Source organism: Ursus maritimus, unplaced genomic scaffold (assembly GCF_017311325.1).
Source record: "Ursus maritimus isolate PB19 unplaced genomic scaffold, ASM1731132v1 scaffold_5, whole genome shotgun sequence".
NCBI classification, from domain to species: Eukaryota; Metazoa; Chordata; class Mammalia; order Carnivora; family Ursidae; genus Ursus; species Ursus maritimus.
In genome coordinates, this window is record NW_024426663.1 from 57745301 (window position 1) to 57764579 (window position 19279).

The window sequence follows — 19279 nt, forward strand, 5'->3', positions numbered from 1 at the left end:
CCACCCCCTCCCCTCTGAAGCCCTCAATTTGTTTCCCAGAGTCCATAGTCTCTCGTGGTTCATTCCCCAGAAGGTGACATTTGAGCAAAGTCCTGAAGGAACTGAAGGATCAAGCCATGAGGATGGGGCAGGGAGTGTTCCAAGATGAGGAATAACAAGTGCAAAGGCCCTGAGGCAGAAGTGTCTCTGAGGTGGTCAAGGACTAGAGAGTATGTTCTTACTACAAAAAGAAATAATTATGTGGTGTAATAGAAGAGGTAATCATATTGCAACATATAAATGTATCTAGCAACCCATTCCTTAAGTTTACATATTGTTATATATCAGTTTATATCTCAATTTTTACTTTTTTTTCAAGAGAGAGAGAGCACAGGGGTGGGGGGCAGAGGTAAAGGTAAAGACTCTTAAGCAGGCTCCACATCCAGCGCAGAGCCCACAAGGCAGGGCTCCATCTCACCATTCCAAGATCATGAACTGACCCCAAATCAAGAGTTGGAGGCTTAACCCACTGAGCTGCCCAGGCGCCCCTGCTCTGCAAATTTTTAAAGTGTGAAAGCAGTATGGCGAGCGGAGGAGGTTACCACAGCCGCCATAGAGACAGCCTGAGAGCCGGCGTGGTTTTGGATAAATTCCCTAATCTCTTCCCATCACCTCGAGCAAGGTACACTGAACTTCGCAATTCTTCCGGGCATGTATTATTATTTAAATTTGGTCCACAGCTGGGTGCTGAGGTGGCTTCGCCCATCCAATTTGGCCAAGAAAGGGAACGAAGTAGAGAGAAGGCCCCTATTTAGGTACCCTGGATGGGGCACTAACGCCTTCCGGCAAGAAAGCTACTTAGCAATATATAGATGGGCTTTGTAGTGGTTCCTTCTCTTTCTGCTTGTCTGCGGTTAAAAAAAATGTGTGATAATAACTTTTGATGTCCGTAAATCCCAGTTTGGGCCCGATAGTGAACCACTTCCATGGACAGAGCAGGTCCAGTCACTATGAAGAAGCCCAGGGGAGCCCATGGTGTGCAGTAGTCAGTCATGCAGCAGAAAAGGGTTTGACGGGGCTTGCACCGAAACACAGCGGCAAGTTCTGAGGTGCGCGGGAGGTTTGCACTGCTTGCTGGTAACAGCAATGATGCCTCCCCCGCCCCGGATTAACGGGAAGGCTTCTAGGGTTGAGTCAGCTACAATGCCGTGCTCAGGCACACAGTAGGTGCTCAATAAGTGTCGCTGGAGAGAGACGGACTGAGACGCGCGCCGGAGAAGCACCTCTGCCTGGGGGCCAGACCCCTTGGGAGCACTGGGCTCAGGGCGCGCCCGGGCTCGGCCCGACCCTGCGTTCGGCGTCCAGCCTCGAGGCGGGGTGTCCGCGGGCAGGGCCTCGGGGCGGCCGGCAGACAGACAGACAGACCGACGTCCCGGCGGCGGAGCGCGGAGGCCGTGGCGCGCGCAGCCGCGGGGCTGGGGTCAAGGCCGGGGCGCCCGGGTGGCGCGGGAGGGGTGGCCGGACGCGCGGGGACGGCATGGGATGTGACGAGCGGCGCGCTGTGCATTGTGGGAATCCCGGGGCCGCGGCGACTGGTTCCAGTTCACTCGGCAGCGGAGCCGGGCGGAGGGGGCGAAAGATGGCGGCGCGCGGGCGGAAGCGAGGGAGGCGGGCGGGAGCGCGACGAGCGCGGAGAGAAAAGGCGCGAGCGGCCGAGAGGGCACGGGCCGGACACCTAGCTGCTGCCGCCGCCGCCGCCACCGCCGCCGCCGAGCCGCCCCGTAAGTGCCGCGCGGGCCCCCTCGCCGCGCGCCCGGTCTCCCGCCGCCCGGTCCGGTCGCCGGCTCTTCCGGCCGCGGGGACCCGGGGAGCGGCCCGGCCTGGCGCGCACGGGCGGCGCTCGGCCGGGCTCCAGTCGCCGCGCTCGGCGTGGCCCACGCGGGGCCTCGCTCGCGCACGGCGCCCTCCCAGGCCCTGCCCGGCCGCGCGGGATTCTCTTTGGTTTTGTTCAAACAGCAAACCCGGAAGCCAACTTCTCTCCAAACCTCGTCCTCCTGCCCGAGCCTGGGCGCTTTTGTGGGAAGGCGACAGTGCGGGCCCCTCCCCCGGCGACCCTTCCCGGGGCGGGCGGGCGGGCTGAGCCGGAGGCCCGGGGAGGCCCCGCAGCGCTGGCCGGGCAGCCTGGGCCTGGGCGACCGGGAGCTGCGGTGCGCGGAGTTGTACTTGGTGAGGCCCCCGCCGGCCCGCGAGTTGCCGGCCCCCGCACAATAAGTCGGGCCCGAGAGCCAGGTGGCGGTGGTGTAGGCGTCTGGCTCGGGTTCTGCGGAGAGGGGAGGGTTGGCGGCTGGGGGATACTCGTGGGATCGGAGCCAGGCAGGGCCGGGGAGGGGGTTGTCCAGGGACTGGCTGGCGAGGATTTGAATTTCCCCCGTTGCCCTCGTTCATCTTCAGACGGGCCTTTTGTTTGCTTTGTGGCTGGGAGTTTTTTTAAAAGGTAACTCCGGAAGGCTGTAGGCTTCCAGGGTGGAGAAGGCCGGGAGGGAAGGGACTCGCTGGGGGTGGGGTGGAGTGGGGAGGTGAGTGCGCTGGATGCTGCTGGCGGTGTCACCTGACAACAGGTGTGCAGGGTGGCGCGCCCCGCCTCCACTCCTGCGGGGACCACGAATCACCTAGGGATCTGGTCAGTAGATTGGAAGGTGCTTTTAGACAAGATGTTGGGGGAAATATTGCTGAGTTTGAAATTGAAAAACGTCTGTACAAGCAGCTAAGACAAACTTTGAATTCAGCAATTACAATTACCATGAAATCCTTGTAAGATTTTAATGATCCAATAAACAGCGTATAAAAATAGACAATTAGAGGGGCATTCCTGCTAGCTTCTCTTTTTCTTCCACCTTTGTGGTTTGAGGTTTTACCGTTAAAGAGGGGGCAAAGTACTTTGTCCCAGGCTTCCTGCTTAGCGGACTAGGGGAATTTCAAACAGCTTTGGGTTTGAGTAGGAGACTCTACTTGTAAGTTCGGTGGGATCCACCTACTGCAGGCCCTTTAGTGTACCACTCTGCCTTCAGAGGAGTTGCGGGCCCTGAAATGGCCACCTTATGCCTGCAACTGGAATTTATACCCCTTGTACACAACTGACTAAAGCTGGGCATCATCATCCCCGTCTTGTACAAGAGCTTCTCCAGGATGGGGATAAATATGCTTTAAAACCTTATTTTTTTCCTTAAAAAAAAAAAACCCAAAAACCCTTGAGTCTTTAAATTCTTACCCCTCTAATTTTAGGAGGAGAGCAGGAAAACTCTTCATTCTGTTATTTTGTTTTAGCCTGTCACCATTGTTAATGCTGATTGCTAGATGAAGGCATTAAGAAGGAGGGAAGAGTTTAAGTGAAAAATTATTTGAGATAGGGCCTTTAGAATGAGGAGTGGTCTGGAACATCCCTTGTGACACTGTGACACACAGCCCTAAGTCACTGGCGTGGTCTATACCAAAGGGGCCAGGCGCAGGGAGTGGTACATCTCCGTCTGCCATTTCTTCCAGTTCTGGTGACAGCAGAACTCTGAGACCCCTTATCCCTTTCCCATAGAGAGGCTTGGAGTACGTGTATTCTGGGACCTGCCTCTGATACCTTCAGAGCTAATGCTGCCCCCAGCCATTTAAAGGCAATTTATTGAAATCAACCAAAGTGCAAACCCCAAGCTGACTAAACACAGTAAGAACTTATATGTGCTATTGACCAGAATTACAGCGGCTTCTACTTTTTGTTGGGTTGTGACTTTGGATTTGTGTTAGGTTTTTCAGAGCTCCGTTCTTGGCACATATGCTGGGAAGGAGCAGGGGCGAGGGGGGCCCCACACCTGTCCTATGGGTCGTCCCCATGTTCTACAGTTTTAGAAGTACATTGGGGGCCACCCCAGCTCTTATGAGTGAGCCCAGGTGGGTTCCAAAGAGTTGTATAGCTCGTTTGCTTGGATCAAGCCTGCCAGATTGGTGTCTTACAGTCTTTCCATAAATAATTCCTGAGAATCGACTCTGAGTCAGGCAGTGGGGACAGGAGCATGATCAAGAAATGCCCCGTCCTCATCCTTGGGAAAGTGATGTAAGGAGAAGACAGGCAAGTGGCTGTTGCAAGGTTGGTGCAGAAGGCCACAGTAGCTCCCATGGTAGCCCCCAGAACAGTGACATAAGCAGGAGCAAGCCCTTCCTGGGTACAGAAAGGCCAGGTAAGAGTTGGCTGGGCAGAGGAGGGCAGATGCAGACAAGTGTTTAAGGCCTGGGGAACCCCATGTGTTGAGTCTTAGAACAGTGAGAATAGAGGTCATATGGGGGAACCACCAGAGGCTCAGAATGGCTGAATCCTGGAGGGAGTCAGGTGAAGCTAGAAGAAGCCATTGAAGGCTCTGAGCAGAAGAGAGACATGGCCAGATGTTCTTTATTCTTACCGGGAATACACCTATTCAACAAATACCGTATGGCTTCTAGATGCCAAGCCCAACCAACCAGGGTCCTCCTCTACTGAAGCTCACATTTAAACTTTTCCTTTGATAGCCTTCCATTGAAATGGCTATCTTAGAGTTTGGCACAACCTTTAAAAGAGAGAGGAGGTGTGAAGGAAAGTTTCCTCTTAAAGCAGGAAGGCCGTGCCTCGCTACTGAAACGTAGTGCCGATTCATTTAGTGCGGCTCACGAGCTTGGCGGGGGGAGGGGGGGTTACAGAGGTGAAATTGTAATCCCAGACTAGCCTCCTGTAAACTCTTTCCTGAATAACACTTGTATTTGGCTTCTGTTTTCTCCCCACCACTGAAAACCTCACACACGAGGAAGATATGTGTGCTGGAACAAAATTTGCAGTTTAGGATTTATTTATTATCTCAATTTGTCCTTCTCTCCTTGTTTGTAATGGCTTGGTTCACTGAGGGTGGACTGTAAGTTCTCTAATCATCCGGCTCCCTTGATGATGTAGTGTTTTATGAATGGAGAGAGATGTTTTTCCTGATTGGCTAGAGTACCAGAACCAGTCTGTCTTCTCAGCCAGTCAGAGTGCTGTTTCTGCACCCCAGCTCTGTGAGTGATAGTTGTGTAGTAGATCCTCATGCCTCTGGGGACATGGCAGCAGTGACACCGTTAATCATCTGGTATGATAGGAGTAAATGGAAGAAAATGCTGGAAACAGGAGTAGTGTCCTACGCTTCAGAAATAAGTGTCTCAGGTTTGCTGTCATGATTGGAGTTGATGGGAAGGTGACAAATGCATGTGGACATGTGGGCATTTATCCAGCTGCAGGGAGTGGATGGCGCGGTCCTCTCTCGGCCACAGTGACTTAAACCACTGATGGCTCCGGTCCCCCATGCTCGGGTGCTGGAGAGAGGGCCGGCTGACTAGCAGCTCCCCAGCAGTTCTGGTCAATATTTCATTCGGGATCGATAGGCATGAATTCATTGCTTAGATAATAAAAGACTTCACAGTCGCCGGTTCCAGTGGTTTTGTAAGTGCCCTGATTAAGAGTTTTCTATGCTATAGCCTTAGCGGAGGTCAGTCACTTACAGATGTGAGAAAGGTAAGTATTTCTCTCTGGTCGCGTTCATCTTTTACTGAGAGCTAGTCTTGTGGCAAAAGAGAGGCGGCCGGAGCCATAGAATTATCAGGGAGTGGGAAGGCCTCTTCGCGGCTCCCACCGTAGCTGTCGGGGCAGTCGTGGTATTCCCTTCCTGGGAATCCCTAAGGTGGCTGGCTCCACAAGCTCCCTGAATTTCGAGGGTCTGAGCTTCCACAGGGATTGGCCAGGTAGGTGTCCACGAATGGTCTCACTGAAGGTCCCTGGCGGGTGTCCCACTTGCCACATCTCTGAGCCCTGTGGCCTGTGGGCTTTGGAAATGCTGCCCTCATCTTTATCAAGAGCACCCCATCCACTGTAAATGCCAACTAATCGCTCACCAGCCAGCCAGCATTTGAGAGCCTACCAGGTAACAGGCAGAGTGGGGGGGCGGGCGTGGGGGCACACTGGTGAGCAGAGCCAGCCGGTGCATCCCATCAGGACAGACAAGGAAACTGGCAGTGATGATAGAGTGTGGCAACCGCTAAGGGTGAGGAGGTCGGCTTCAGAATATTTACATAAATTGGATCTAGAATAACAATCAGGTTAGAAGAAAGGGCTGGAAACTGCATTTGCAGAGCACTTTACTTATTTATGAAGATTTTATGTATTTATTTATTTATTTGAGAGAGAGAGAGACAGAGACAGAGTGAGCACAAGCAGGGTAGAGAGGCAGCAAGAGATAGAGAAGGAGAAGCAGGCTGTCTGATGAGCAGGGAGCCCAATGCGGGGCTCGATCCCAGGATCCTGAGATGATGACCTGAGCCAAAGGCAGATGCTTGACCGACTGAGCCACCCGGGTGCCCTTGCAGAGCATTTTTTATAAGATTGAGAAAAGTGATTGGGTATATTAAAGAATGGTGGCAGGCTCAGGAACATTGTAGGGGATTCGTAGCTGAGCTCCGGGGCCACAGCAGGAATGTCCACTGAGGAAACAGGAGCAGTTTGGCCTGGTGGAGCCGTTGTTGCTGGAAATAGGGAGAGATGGGCTGGAGTTCCGTGGGGCCTTGTGTGCAAGGCTGGAGTCCGGGCATAGGGCTGTCCCAAACTAGACTGTGGCTGGGGAGCACAAGGTGCAGCCGCAGCAGGAGCACAGAGGAGGGGGCCACGTGGTAGGTCTGCATCACCAGACCAGTAGGTAGGATCACCTCAGGCAGGGCTGGAGGGGGTGTTATAGACTGAGATCGCGGCATGTGCCGAAGAGTGAAGGTAGGGGTGAATGCGGTGTGTAATGCAGCGAGGAGCTCGTTAGGGTGCCCTGCTGGGGAGGAGTGGAATGGTGGGGTCGTAGGTAGGACAGCCTTTTGCCCCTCTTACCTCTATAGTAGAGGGCTTGTCATTCTCAAGTCCCATCTCATTCACAGGATCCTCACAGCCAGCCTTCTCCCTAGTCCTGTGCCATGAGCACAGATCACGTGCCCTGGTCCCATCTCGGTTGTCGGGAGGCCTGTGGTCAGAGGCTGGCCTCTCACTCAAGCCTGGCTCACTTCTCCATACAGCCCCTCTCCGATGGTGTGTGACTCTGGGTAAGCTTTGGGTTTCTGCAAGCAAGGTTCATGTCTATTGTGATTGATGCATAGTCAGAGGAGTTGCAGGGGTAAAGACCACAGAGGTCCCTTCAGGATCAACCACAGAATCTTCATTTCCTGGCCTGGTAACAGTAAAAAAGAACAGCCAAGCTAATGTGCCGTGATGAGTGGATGCCGGGGTTGCCTGAAGCCCCCCTATCTTCAGAGCACGTGGGGCCCCGTCTAGGGGTGAGGACTTCTGGTTTCTTGAATGGAGTATCATCCAGGAAGGAAGGACACGGTTTTGTCAGTTTACAAGATAGTACAGCTCTTTCTCTTCTGAGCAACGTCGGTGCCTTGAAGAGAAGCCGAGTGTGTTAGAAGCCACTTTTTCTGTGATGGAGGACCGTCCATCTCTCAGAAGAGGCTGGATGCAGGACATGGGTCAAACAGGGCCCAACAGCCTTTGGTTGGCTGCTCACACCCTGGCTTCATGGTCCGCTTTCAACTTGGTTTGTTATGTGACAGAGACTGGCTGTTTTCTCCTCTGACCAAATAGCTAAAGGACATTTCTCAACCTCTCTTGCAATTAGGTGTGGCCATATGACCAAGTTCTAGTCCATGAATCATGGTCAGTAGTGGTGTGCCGCCCTCTAGGCCTGGCCCTTGAAGGCGTCCATGTGTTATCCTCCATGGCCTTTTCCCTTCTGTGGTAACACTCACTGGGAGTCGTGCATTGAAGGATGGGAGGGGTCAGGATTCATGAGTCGTGTGGAGCAGCACCAGCCAATCATGGAAACCCACTCTGGACTTCCGCGAGGGAGAAATACGCTGCAGGGACTCGTTCGTTAGTGCAGCGAGTGCTGTCCTTGCCAGTACACATAACCAACATCAGTGTCCAAGGAGGGGGCCTCTTTTCAGATTAGACACGTTGCTGTTACTTCTATTGACTTTCCCGAGCACTCGCTCAGTGAGTGCTTGTCAGGCCCTGCATATGCATGTTTCCATTCAGTTCTCCCACCAGTGGTTCGGGGTCCATTCTGTCTTCATCCCCGCTTGACAGCCGATAAAATCTCCGAGGGTTAACTTTATATCACACGCCCAATGACACATAGGCCATAAGCGGCCGAGCCACAGCCTGAATGAGGCCAGTCTGACTTTGGAATTTAAGTCATTAACTGCAGTGCTCAACAGCCACGTCCATCCTGGCTGCTCTCCCCTGACGTGTGTGCCTGGCCGTGGCCACCCATGTTTCCGTAGACCCCTGAGGAGTGGGATGGACCTGGCACATCCGATGGACCTGGGTTTATCTGGAGACTGCCCCACTACAAGGTGACTTTCTGGAAGATATTTTTAAAGTCAGCACACATCACTGGATGTCATGAGGCTGCATGGCTTTGTCAGAAGTCTTTCCAAGCTGTGGCTGTAGCTTGGGGACCTATGGTTAGAAGTGCGGGAAGAACACGGGGAGGGGTGAGGACCAGCCCCAGGGCAGGGGATGAAGATGTGGGGCCTGATTGAAGATCAGGTATGAAGATGTTCTCTTCTCGGCATGATATGGCACCCGAGGATCCTTGACGACGGTCCTGCCTGGGACGCAGGACCTCGGGGATGAGCCCAACACAGCCTGGCATCAAGTAGCTTGCCGTGCAGTCAGGCCAGGGAGGCAGGCGCACAGATCTGTGCCAGAATGCGTGCTTTGGGAACATGGAGCAGTGGGTGACGCCAGTCCGTGGTTGGGTCCGAGGACAGGGATCTCATGAGACCCAGTTCTGCAGGCTGGCAAGAGGACAAAGGGTGTCTGAGGCAGGAGAGACATTCTGGACTGGGCATTGCAGGGCAGGAAGTCAGGGGCGGCAGGAGGCCATGCTGTGGAAGTAGGTGAAGGATGCTGTTTGTGGCTGGCTGGGGGTGATGAGGAACCATCCAGGGGGCACACATCCTCTGGCATCCATGGAGAGAGACCGGAACTGAGGACGGCAGGTGAGAAGGAGAGAGAGCTGAACCAAGGCAGGGAGGGCAAAGAGAAGGGAAGAGGCTTGAGAAGTTACGAGGTGGGTTCAACAGAGCTTGGCTAATGGCTGGGCACTGTGAAGGTAGGCAGAGAAGTAGGGCCCAGGTTCACAGCTGCTTGGTGGCTTGGTGCGTGAGGTCGTCACTGCTGTGGCTGAGCAACCCAGAGGAGGGAGCTCCAGGTGTCCATGGGACTTGCAAGTGGGTCCTTACACAGGCAGGCAGAACAGAGCTCTGGGCCTCCACGCCAGGTGTGCACCTGGGAGTCCCCGGCGTGTCCACATAAAGGCTGGAGTGGAAGGGACGCACCAGGAGCATCACCTTGAGGGAACGAGCATCTCTAGGGCCTGTCAGGTCCCTGAATGTGAATGGCTTCTCTCTGGGGCAGGACATCGCCCAATTCCCACAGAGGCAGCGCCAAACATACCCAGACGGCTCTGCCTGGAGATGGGAGTTGACGCCTGGGCTCCAGTGAGAAACGGGGCTGAGCTGCATTCATCATCAAGGAGGGGAAACGTTCAGATCTGAAAACTCCTAGTCCAGAGGCATTGCGTTGGTCTGTGAAACACGTATGTAGTAAAGCAAAAGACCGCTGGGAAGCCCAGTGACAGCTTTCCCCGCATTCACGCTCATGCACACATATGTACGTATACCATTTCCTGCTCAGAGTCAGCGTGGGCACCTGTTTGCAGGGAATCTTTCAGAATGGAGCTCATCACAGAAAGAAATGGAGCCATTTAATTGTTTCAGAGAAACTCACGCCCTTCTGGGACTCTCTTTAGCACACAGTGATCAATTAAGGCTTGATGCCTCTTGATGAGAAATGTTAAGATTCTTATCATGGTTGTCAGTAGCCACCCTACCCCCACCCCCCAACATCCATCCAGAGCCACCTTAATTCTGTTAGAGTGCCCAAGAATTCTGCTCTCTGCTGTTTCGGCCATCTGTGTCAGGCAGACAATTTGAGATGATCTTAGGGGTCGCGCCGATGTTAGGAATGGACCACGGTGTGTTCCAGATATAGGGTTGGGCGTCACAGTAACAAGGACTCCTAACTCTGTGGCCTCCGCTGGCATAGAGGCATGGCCTGTTGGAGCTGGAGTAGCCTCACACCACACAGCCCGACCTCAGTTTACCAGTAAATGGGAGACCTGCCCATTTGGTTCAGTGGTTGAACATAGATGTTCTCCAGGAAATGCTTGCCTGGTGCTCAAGGATAGGCTGAGGCCTCTTCACAGCCCCTCTCCAGCACCCCCACTGCCTTTCGTGATGATCATTTAAATGACGGTAGGGCTATTTCTTCTCTCTCTTCCTCACCAGCTCTGGGAGAACAGAGATCCCATCTGCCTTGTGCCCTGCTGTCTCCGTTCCCCCGCACTGTTCCTGAAGTGAATGCATGAATGACTTGAATGCTCTTAGCAAACATGTAGACTTTCGGGGTGCCCTGCTCGAAGTACAGACAGGGGCGGCTCTCTGAGAGCCTGCGTTCTGATGGGAGAGACAGGGGCATATGAACGTCATCATGGCATAAGTGCAAGGGAGCCCAGAGGATGGAGGTGCTGTATCTGAGGACTCAGAGAAGGGTTGGCAGAGGGCAGAACACAAGTGTGAGGGGTAGTGGTGGTCCTGGGCAAAGGCCACAGCCCCTGCAGAGGAGGGCATTTGCGGGGAACCGCGTGTGACTCCCCCTGTGTCTGAGTTTGGACCACCGGAGGTATGGGGTGAAGCTGGCTGGATGTGCCAGGCCTATTTTTCTCGGACATCCCATGACAGGCCAAACATCTCGATTTTTCCTCGGGAACTGTGGCAGCCACAGAGAGCTTTACGACCAGGGCTGTTGAGTATTCAGACTTGTATGTACTGCCCTCGGAGGGCAGGTGGATTGGAGAGTAGGGCCGGCGGTGGGGAGATCTCTTCAGGAGGTGTTTGTGATCGGTTGGTTGGTGATGACCTGGATTCAGTCACGGTCGGGGTGGACAGGAGAGGCCTTCCAAGAGCTGTTGGAGGTGGAGCCTCCTCTGGACTTGAGTGGCATTTTGGATGGGGTTGGGGAGGAAGAGCAGGGAAAGACAAGCACTTCTGCGTCTCCTCTAAGGACAGGCCCAGCTCGCAGACTGGAAATGTTCTGAGGGCCTGTGATTGCAGCCCGGCTGTCTGCGGAACTCCTGTGAGCTGTTCTTGCCCCCCCCCACCCCGAGAAACGACCCTGAGGTAGAGACGCTGCTTTCAGCAGAGGGCCTAGGTATCAGGCCTTACATCATTCCAGGGCCAGGTGACATAGTTTTCTTTCGTGAAGCCTTCGGCACATTCATCCGCCCCGGTCTCAAGGGTGTGAAAGTGCAATTATTAAACAAGTGTATAGGACGTAGCCAAGAAATCCCGTTTTCTTTTACATCCTGTGGCATAAAGGCAAGGCACTCAAGAGCACTCATTGTCAGAGTAACGTCCAAGTGGAAGTGGCCGCCGAAACTGGTGTTACGGTATAAAGTGTGAAAAGCATCGCCGTTCTCTCTTCAGGGGCCGAAGTGCTCCAGCCAAGGGCATCAGCCGGGCTCGGAGGGCTCAGTGGCGGCAGGCGGTGGCCTTCCTTCTAGGGGCTGGGGGGGGGGGGCGGGGGAGGCGCCGTTCCGGTGACCCTGACCCTGTGCCTCTCGCCTCCACAGTGTGCTTGCTGGTTCACCTCCAGGCCGCCGCCATGTCGAGCCGGGGCGGGAAGAAGAAGTCCACCAAAACCTCCCGGTCCGCCAAGGCGGGAGTCATCTTCCCCGTGGGGCGGATGCTGCGCTACATCAAGAAGGGCCACCCCAAGTACAGGATTGGAGTGGGGGCGCCCGTGTACATGGCCGCCGTCCTGGAGTACCTGACGGGTGAGTACGCCCGAGCCCCCGGGGACACCGCCATGCTCACGTCGTGGCGGAGCGGACACCTTCCGGGGACTGACCCGACCCGTGCGCTTGCTTTTCTTTGGAAACTTTTCAAACCCGCCCAGAAGTTACACCAGTCGTACGATGAACATTTTCTGGGTCAGTCCAGAAAACCAACCGGGTGTCCCGGTTGTTAACTTTCTGCCCCGCTGCCTTTTTCTCCCCCCACCTTGGCTGTGTATGTGCGTGTGCATAGGTGTGCACATTTATACATTTGTTTTGGGCTGTTCAGTCCACGTGGAGATTGCTTTAATTGTCCCAATAATGGGGGACAATTACAGTTTTTTTTGGTATTCTTTCCTGATCCAGGTTCTGTTTCAGGATCCTGCGTTTCCTTTAGTTGTCAGGTTTCTTTAGTCTTGAAACAATTCCTCAGGTTGGTTTTTTGTTTTTTAATTTTTTTTTTATTTATTTATTTATTTTTTATTTTTTATTTTTTTTTAAAGAAGTTATTTATTTATTTGACAGAGATAGAGACAGCCAGTGAGAGAGGGAACACAAGCAGGGGGAGTGGGAGAGGAAGAAGCAGGCTCATAGTGGAGGAGCCTGACGTGGGGCTCGATCCCGTAATGCCGGGATCACGCCCTGAGCCGAAGGCAGACGCTTAACCGCTGTGCCACCCAGGCGCCCCTGTTTTTTAATTTTTTAAAAGTCTTCCACGACATGGACGTTTTTGGAGAGGGCAGCCAGTTGTGTTGCGGAATGCCCTTCAGTCTGGGCTGGTCTCCTGCTTGGGTTCGGGTTAAATGTTTTGGCAGGGGGATTGCCCAAGTGCCGTTGCGTCCTCGTCGAGGATCATGCTAGGAGGCGCCTGATGTGGGTTTGTGCTGCCACTGGTGATTCACTGGGGTCATACGGTTCAGGAGGTGTCTGCTGGACTTCTGCACAGCCTGAAGCACAGTCTTCCCCCGTGGCTTTGGCATTCCTATGTGATCTTACCTGAATCTGTTACTACGGTAGTGGTTATAAAAGAGTGATTTTTCTGTTTCTGTCATTTCTTCTGCATGTATTAGTTGGCACTCTTCTGTAAAGAACTACTTTCCTTCTGCCCTTCCCCTCTTCCTGTTTTTTGTACTCACAATGTTGCTTCACGGACTTCTTTAATTTAATGGGTTATACGCTGTCACATCATTACTCAGTATGGTGCTCAGATTGTCTCACACTTGACATTCAAGCTGGTTCTGATGTCCTTTGTGATGGCCTCTTCCATTCTTACACATTCTCTTGCTTTCCCCCACAACAAGATGTCCTGGTCTCACCCTGAATTTCCCCAGCCCCAGTCTCAAAACCAGCTATCTCTCTGGGGGGGGGGGGTTGGTCCTTTTCCTGGAAATAATCTTACTGGTCTCTCTGGTGGCTCCATGACCACTGTGGGAAGCCAGCTGGGCAGGGATATCACCCCCATTTGTAGTGATGCGAAAACGAGCCTCAAAGTGTAAGAGACCTTGCCTGGGGCCACATATGGCCAGTAAGGAATTGAGAAGGGACCCAGGTCCTGTTGGCCTCTTGTAATGCTTTTACCTCTTACTGCTCCGTGAACCATCAGGGTCTGCGGCAGAAAGGGCACCCTCGATTCTTGCAGCCACCTCTCCTACAGCCAGACAGGGAGACTCAGCAAGACAAGCTGCCTCTTCCAAAGTGATAATAGGCAGCAGGAGAGCTGGATCACTTCTTGCTCTCCCAAGTCTCTCAGTGAGGCAAGACCAAGGGTTCCATAAAGAACACGGTCATGAGGGATATAAAGTTGTTGTGTTCTTTTGAAAGCACCTAGGCCCGAAAAGTCATTGATGGGTTATAGTTGGGAGGCATTCACACTTGTGGGACATTTAACCCTCTGCTTCTCAGAGACTCTTGGAGGTGGCATACCTGGTAGCATGAGCTAGGCATGATTCTTCTCATTCTGTGGATGAGGCCCAGAGCTTGCGACATACCCAGGAAAGCCAGGTAGAACATTGGCAGTCAGGGGAGGAGTTACTAGACACGAAGCAGAGGACATTGTTTCGTTCTGGCTTGGCAGTTTACATGCTGTGTGACTTTGAGTGATTCACTTCACCTCTCTGGACCCCAATTTCCTTACAACTCAGATGTTGACAACAGCCCGTGCTCCAACTTCAGGCTGCTGTGATAGCCAGAGGGTTTTGTCTGAGCGTGATGGGGAAGCTGATGTGCTGGGCATACCCAGTCAGGCCGTGATTCCCGGTTCCCGAATGCCGTGATGTCCCTCTCACTGGGATGTCCGCAGACACTATCATTAGGTCAAGTACAAAATCGGTTTCATTTCTTCCATCAAGCTTCTGTTTTTCAGTTTGCAGGGTGTGGGGCGGGGGTGAGGGGATACCATTGCTCCAACATATCTGAGGCAGTTGCTATGTGTGCTGCACAGAAAATCTGGACGTTTTCCTCGTCTGTGCCTGGCTGGCTCTGGAACTGAGCACGGTGCTCATGAGTTTGGGGTCAGCGGGCCCATTCTCATGGACTTTGATTCTCTTTGCGCCCACACCCCTTGTGCCTCTCCCCAGCTCTCATGGGTGTGTGGTCGTGGTCACGGAGGAGTGTGGGTATGGTCAGGGCAGCCCATCACTAGTGCTGGACTAGTAGCTCAAGGCAAAGTTTTACTCAGGTGTCAGCCGTGTTAACTCCTGTGTATTAAGAATAATGTATATTTTGAAGTTTTACCAGGTCCTTCCAGTGGAGCTATAGTTAGCTGAATCTGAGCCATTTTTTCTGTCTGCATGCAGTGCTATGTCATTGGGTTGACCATTGCCCTATGCCTGTCCCCACCATGGAGCCCAGCCCACATGATGGACACATCAGGAGACATCCTGAGACATTAGTGCTGTGCTCAGTCATGTTGTGGTCACTTGTGCCCTGTTGCCAGATGGGGTAGTAGCTGAGCTCTGGAGCCATATCCGGTGAAGACCCTGCTCCGTTCCACCCCTCAGAACAGCCCTGCGTGCCCACAGTGACTGACCAGCCCTAACCACCTTGGGCTGAGATGTGGCAACATGTGACTATTTGGAAGTTCTGAGTGTTTGCCCACTCAGAACTTTGGTTTTGCTCCATGAGTGAGAAGGGAAGGTGGACAGGCCCTCTTTCTGCTCTGCTCTTTGATTTCGCTTCCCCGAAGACACTTTTTCATTCATTCCACAAACTGTTGAGCACCTGCTGTGTACCAGGCACCGTGCTAGGCTCTGTATGAGAACACAGTAATGATTGCGACAGAAGTGGTCTCTGTTCTGTGCTGCTCATGGTCCAGTCTGGGAGAAAGAACCAACCAACCCCGATGGTTACTGACCGTGAGAGACAGCATGGAGAGCATGAACCAGCCGAAGCAGTGGCCCGGGCGCCTGAGCGCCTGGAGAAGCTTCTGTGGGGAGGTGCTCTCAGCTGCGACCTGAAGAAGGAGGTGGGGCTAGTCAGCCCTGTGAGAGCTGGCAGTGGGGCTGTGTCACCCCCACCCCTGTGCTCCAGGTGCCTGCTGGGTTCCAGCCTCTTCCCAGAGCTCAGGGAAGATAGGGAACGAGGACGCAGCCCGAGTGCCAGCCCTCGAGCAGCTCAGGGCCTCGACAGCAATGTGGCCCAGACATGGTGCTCTGGCGCGAGGCATGTGAGGGAAGTAAGCCATTCAGCAGGTCCTCACTGAACATGTATCTGGGACAGAAGCCAGAGCAACACCTTTCCTCCCCCCAGAGAGCTTTCTGTCCAGAGACAGGTAGAGGCAAGGAGAAGGCGGTGCCGTAGGTCTGTGTTAGGCAGAGGGGGCTTTTTAACCAAAGCTCGCCGGTGTGTCTAGCTGTCACCTGAAGGGCCCTGTCGAGGGATGTGTTCAGACTCTCCCAGGTGGTGCACAGAGTTGCAGGCCTGGTGATGGAGGTGTGCTGGTGATGCCCTTCGACATGGCGGGGCCAGGCCTCCTGCCTTCAGCAGCCCAGCGGAGAGACGAGGGGTCTGGATGTGGCTGCTAATAGGCAGGCTGAGCTACCAGGGTCCTGCTGGGACTAGGTGGCCGTGGACCAGGGAGCTGATGTCTCCTTGGTGGCCAGCACTGGGGACCAGATGGGATGCCACAATGTCCGGCAGACGTCAGGTACAGGCAGCAGAGCTGGACAGTTAAGATGTGGACCTAGGTGTCCACAGTTTCATAATTGTGGCCTCAGGCTGGTCGCTCACATTTCTGGGCTGCGGTTTGGTGATCTGTACAAGGGGGCTAGCAGCGACGGTCCCGCAGGGTTGTAGAGACTGCAGTGAGGGGACGCAGGGGAAGGGCTTATCCCACGTGCACGCAGTATAAGTGCCCAAATCTGACCCTTAGCAGGGGGTTAAGGCAGAGAGAGGAGGAAGTCCCTAGTGCCCCTGCTCTGACGGCTGAGGTTACTTTCCTAGGGGTGGTGACAGGGGCTGTCACTGCCCCCCCACCGCGTGTCATCCTTCAGCTGCTCAGAACCCAGCGAACCTCCCCACACCCCTGCAGAATGCCTTGGCGGCTTCAGCGCCTGCTCTCCGGTTTGTTTCAAGCGGCACTTTCCTCCTCCTCCTAACCTGCGCTAGCCTCCGCACCAGGACACCCCGTTACCACACTCCTGCGTCTGACGCCGGCGGCCCCTTCTATCCTGAGCACCTGGCACACGCGTGGACATCTTCCCGAAGGATTTTTTCAGTTAGCCAGGAGCCAAGCATGCGAGAGCTGAGGCCGCACCAGCATTAAGAGTGTCTGAGCCAGGGGCCGTCAGAGCCCAGTGACTCCCCCCGCCCCCACTCTGCCGTGTAGAGCATGTTTTCAGGGGTGAGGGACCACAAGGGTCCTCCTCCTTATGGCCGGCTCCAGGCCGGGGTAGATGTCAGGAGGAGCTGGTAGCCTTGCATCTTGCTCTACAACGTGAAGCTGGCCTCCGTTTCTCCTCTTGGGTCCAGAGCCCAATCATCTGTCATACTTAAAAGGAAAAGGCAACATCTGGAACAAGCTTGGGCCTGGCCACCAGACAGTTCCTTCCCCAGATCTGTGTGCGCCTGGCTCTGCTTCCCGGCTGGCCTCTCTCCGGAGCTCTTCCCAAGGAATGGGATGCCGTCCGCTCGTCCTCTCAGTGGCCAGGACAATCTGGGCCTTGCTCCATTCTCCAGCCCCAGCTCTTGGGGCTGCTGTGAGGATTGACACTGCATCTAAAGCGTTTAGCCAGCATTCAAACTAACCCCGCGACACATGGTAGGTGGAAGCGTTACCGCATGGAAACTGAGGCAGTCAGGGCAGCCCCCTCCCAGCCATCGTCTTTGCCCCCATGGTACTGTGGTACTTGCCCCTTCCGTGACATCTAAATGATAACATTTAAGGGCAGTCAAGTTGGAATCTCCCCCCGTGCCCAGCACAGCACTGCTGGAAGGTATGGGAGAGGTGAGACGTGAAATGAGCAACACGGGGCATGGCTTTTGCCCCACTGAGATGTCCACTGATGTTGGGGACACACCAGCCCAGAGACCAATAAAGGAATAGGGCAGATGAAGGGAGAAGTTACAGGTGCTTGAGTCCTACAGTTGGGGGCGGGGTGTAACTGAAAAGTGTGTGGAAGAGCAGAGAGCAAGCGCCCTTGTGATTTGTTGGTTTTTTTTTTTTTTAAGCTTTCATTTATTTGAGAAAGAGAGGGAGCACGGGGGGGGGGCGCGGTGAGGAGCAGAAATGGAGGAAGAGGGAGGGAGAAAAAAATTGCAAGTAGACTCCACACTGAGCATGGAGCCTGACACGGGGCTCGATCTCAGGACCCTGAGATCATGACCCGAGCCGAGATCATGACCTGAGCCAAAATCAAGAGTCAAATGCTTAACCAACTGAGCCACCCAGGCATTCCCGATTTGTTGGTCTTAAGTCATGGGTCAAGGCACTGTGGGTCAGCATTGCTCTGTGTTTAGCAGAACCTAAGTGATGAAACTGAAGAGGTATTCCACCAAAAAACACGGCTCCATGGCTGAGATAGGAAGACGGCTAGATTCATATCCCCTCTTTTGAGGTGGATATATGAAGAACCTCCGATGAGTTTCTCCATGAAGAAATTTGTTTGAGTTTGGGACCCACCAAGAAGTAGCCCTGTTCACTGCAGGACTCTTCAGAGCCTTTAACGTGTTGGTGTCATTGGGAATCCCCACAGGAAGGAACTGTGATCGGTAGTGGTTCCCAAACTTTTATCACAGAAGTCTCTCAGGGAACACCTTAAAGCACCCTGCACAGTGCAGTGTCGGGGACCCTGGTACGGCTTACACCCATGACAAACAGCACTGCGAGCTGGGCCACGTGAAGAAACAAAATGGAAAGCTCCTGCCAAAAGCAGGCTTTGGTTTTGTGCCATTGAGGCCCAGAGCTTGGCTCAGAGGGGCCCGATGCCTAGAAGGTGCCTCAACATCTGCCAGGGGAGGTGGCGTCTCGGGAAGGCCCTGGCACGTACTTTACTGAGCTGAGTTGCTCAGGCGTTAACGCGGGGACGGCCTACTAGACCCCAGGCCCTGTGCCAGTCGCTGACGTGCCCGACAAAGGTCCCGGCCAAGGAACTTACTCCCTGGAAGGGAAGCACCTTTGGAGCCATTTGACCTAACCCCTGAGAGAACAGTCCTGGCTCCTGTTCATCAAATCCAAAAGAGATGTGCAGTGACATCTTTTTCTTTTCTTTTTTTTGGTGCAGAAGCCCTATGCCGTAGCGTGATCACAAACCTTACTCTACCAACTTCCCTCCTAGTAGTTTCACTTGTTTGAAAAAAATCCAGTTCACTCTCAGAGGGTTTCTCGACATCAAGGAGGATGGAAAGCTCTCAAGACTCAATGCTGGTACCTTGTGATAAGTATGGACCCTCCCAAGGTTGCCACTGATTTGGGTCACTAAGCTGGGATCCATGTGAAATCCCAGTGTTGTAGGATTGCATTTCCACCTCTCACAAGATAAGGCTGTGGCTAGATTTTTCTTTTTCTTATCTTCTTTGGATCTAATCTACAAAATGATGAAGACCTCTAGATTTTTGTATTCTTTTCTTTTTTAAAGACCTATTTATTTTAAAGGAGAGAGAGTGCGGGGTGGGGGGGAGCAGAGAGAGAGGGAGAGAGAGTCCCAAGCGGACTTCACACTAAGCACAGAGCCTGATGCGGGGCTCGATCTCATGACCCTGAGATCTGAAACCAAGAGTCAGTCATTTAAGTGAGTGAGCCACCCAGGCGCCCCAGATTTTTGTTTTCTTAATCCCCCACTCCTTCCATTTTCCCAAGCCCTGCCCCTCCCAGCGCCCATGTT

General features: G+C 53.8%; 1 protein-coding gene across 4 annotated transcripts in view; it reads left to right on the forward strand.

Annotated features, from left to right (window-relative positions):
* The first annotated feature begins 1648 nt into the window (after nucleotides 1–1648).
* Nucleotides 1649–19279, forward strand: part of LOC103663804 (core histone macro-H2A.1) — a 76495-nt gene continuing 58864 nt past the window's right edge. For all 4 annotated transcript variants that reach the window (XM_040622421.1, XM_040622423.1, XM_040622422.1 and 1 more), the window contains exons 1-2: nucleotides 1649–1760; nucleotides 11757–11960. In XM_040622421.1, coding sequence (XP_040478355.1) covers nucleotides 11789–11960 — 172 coding nt within the window. In that variant the 5' untranslated portion in view covers nucleotides 1649–1760; nucleotides 11757–11788. The remainder of the gene's footprint in view (nucleotides 1761–11756; nucleotides 11961–19279) is intronic.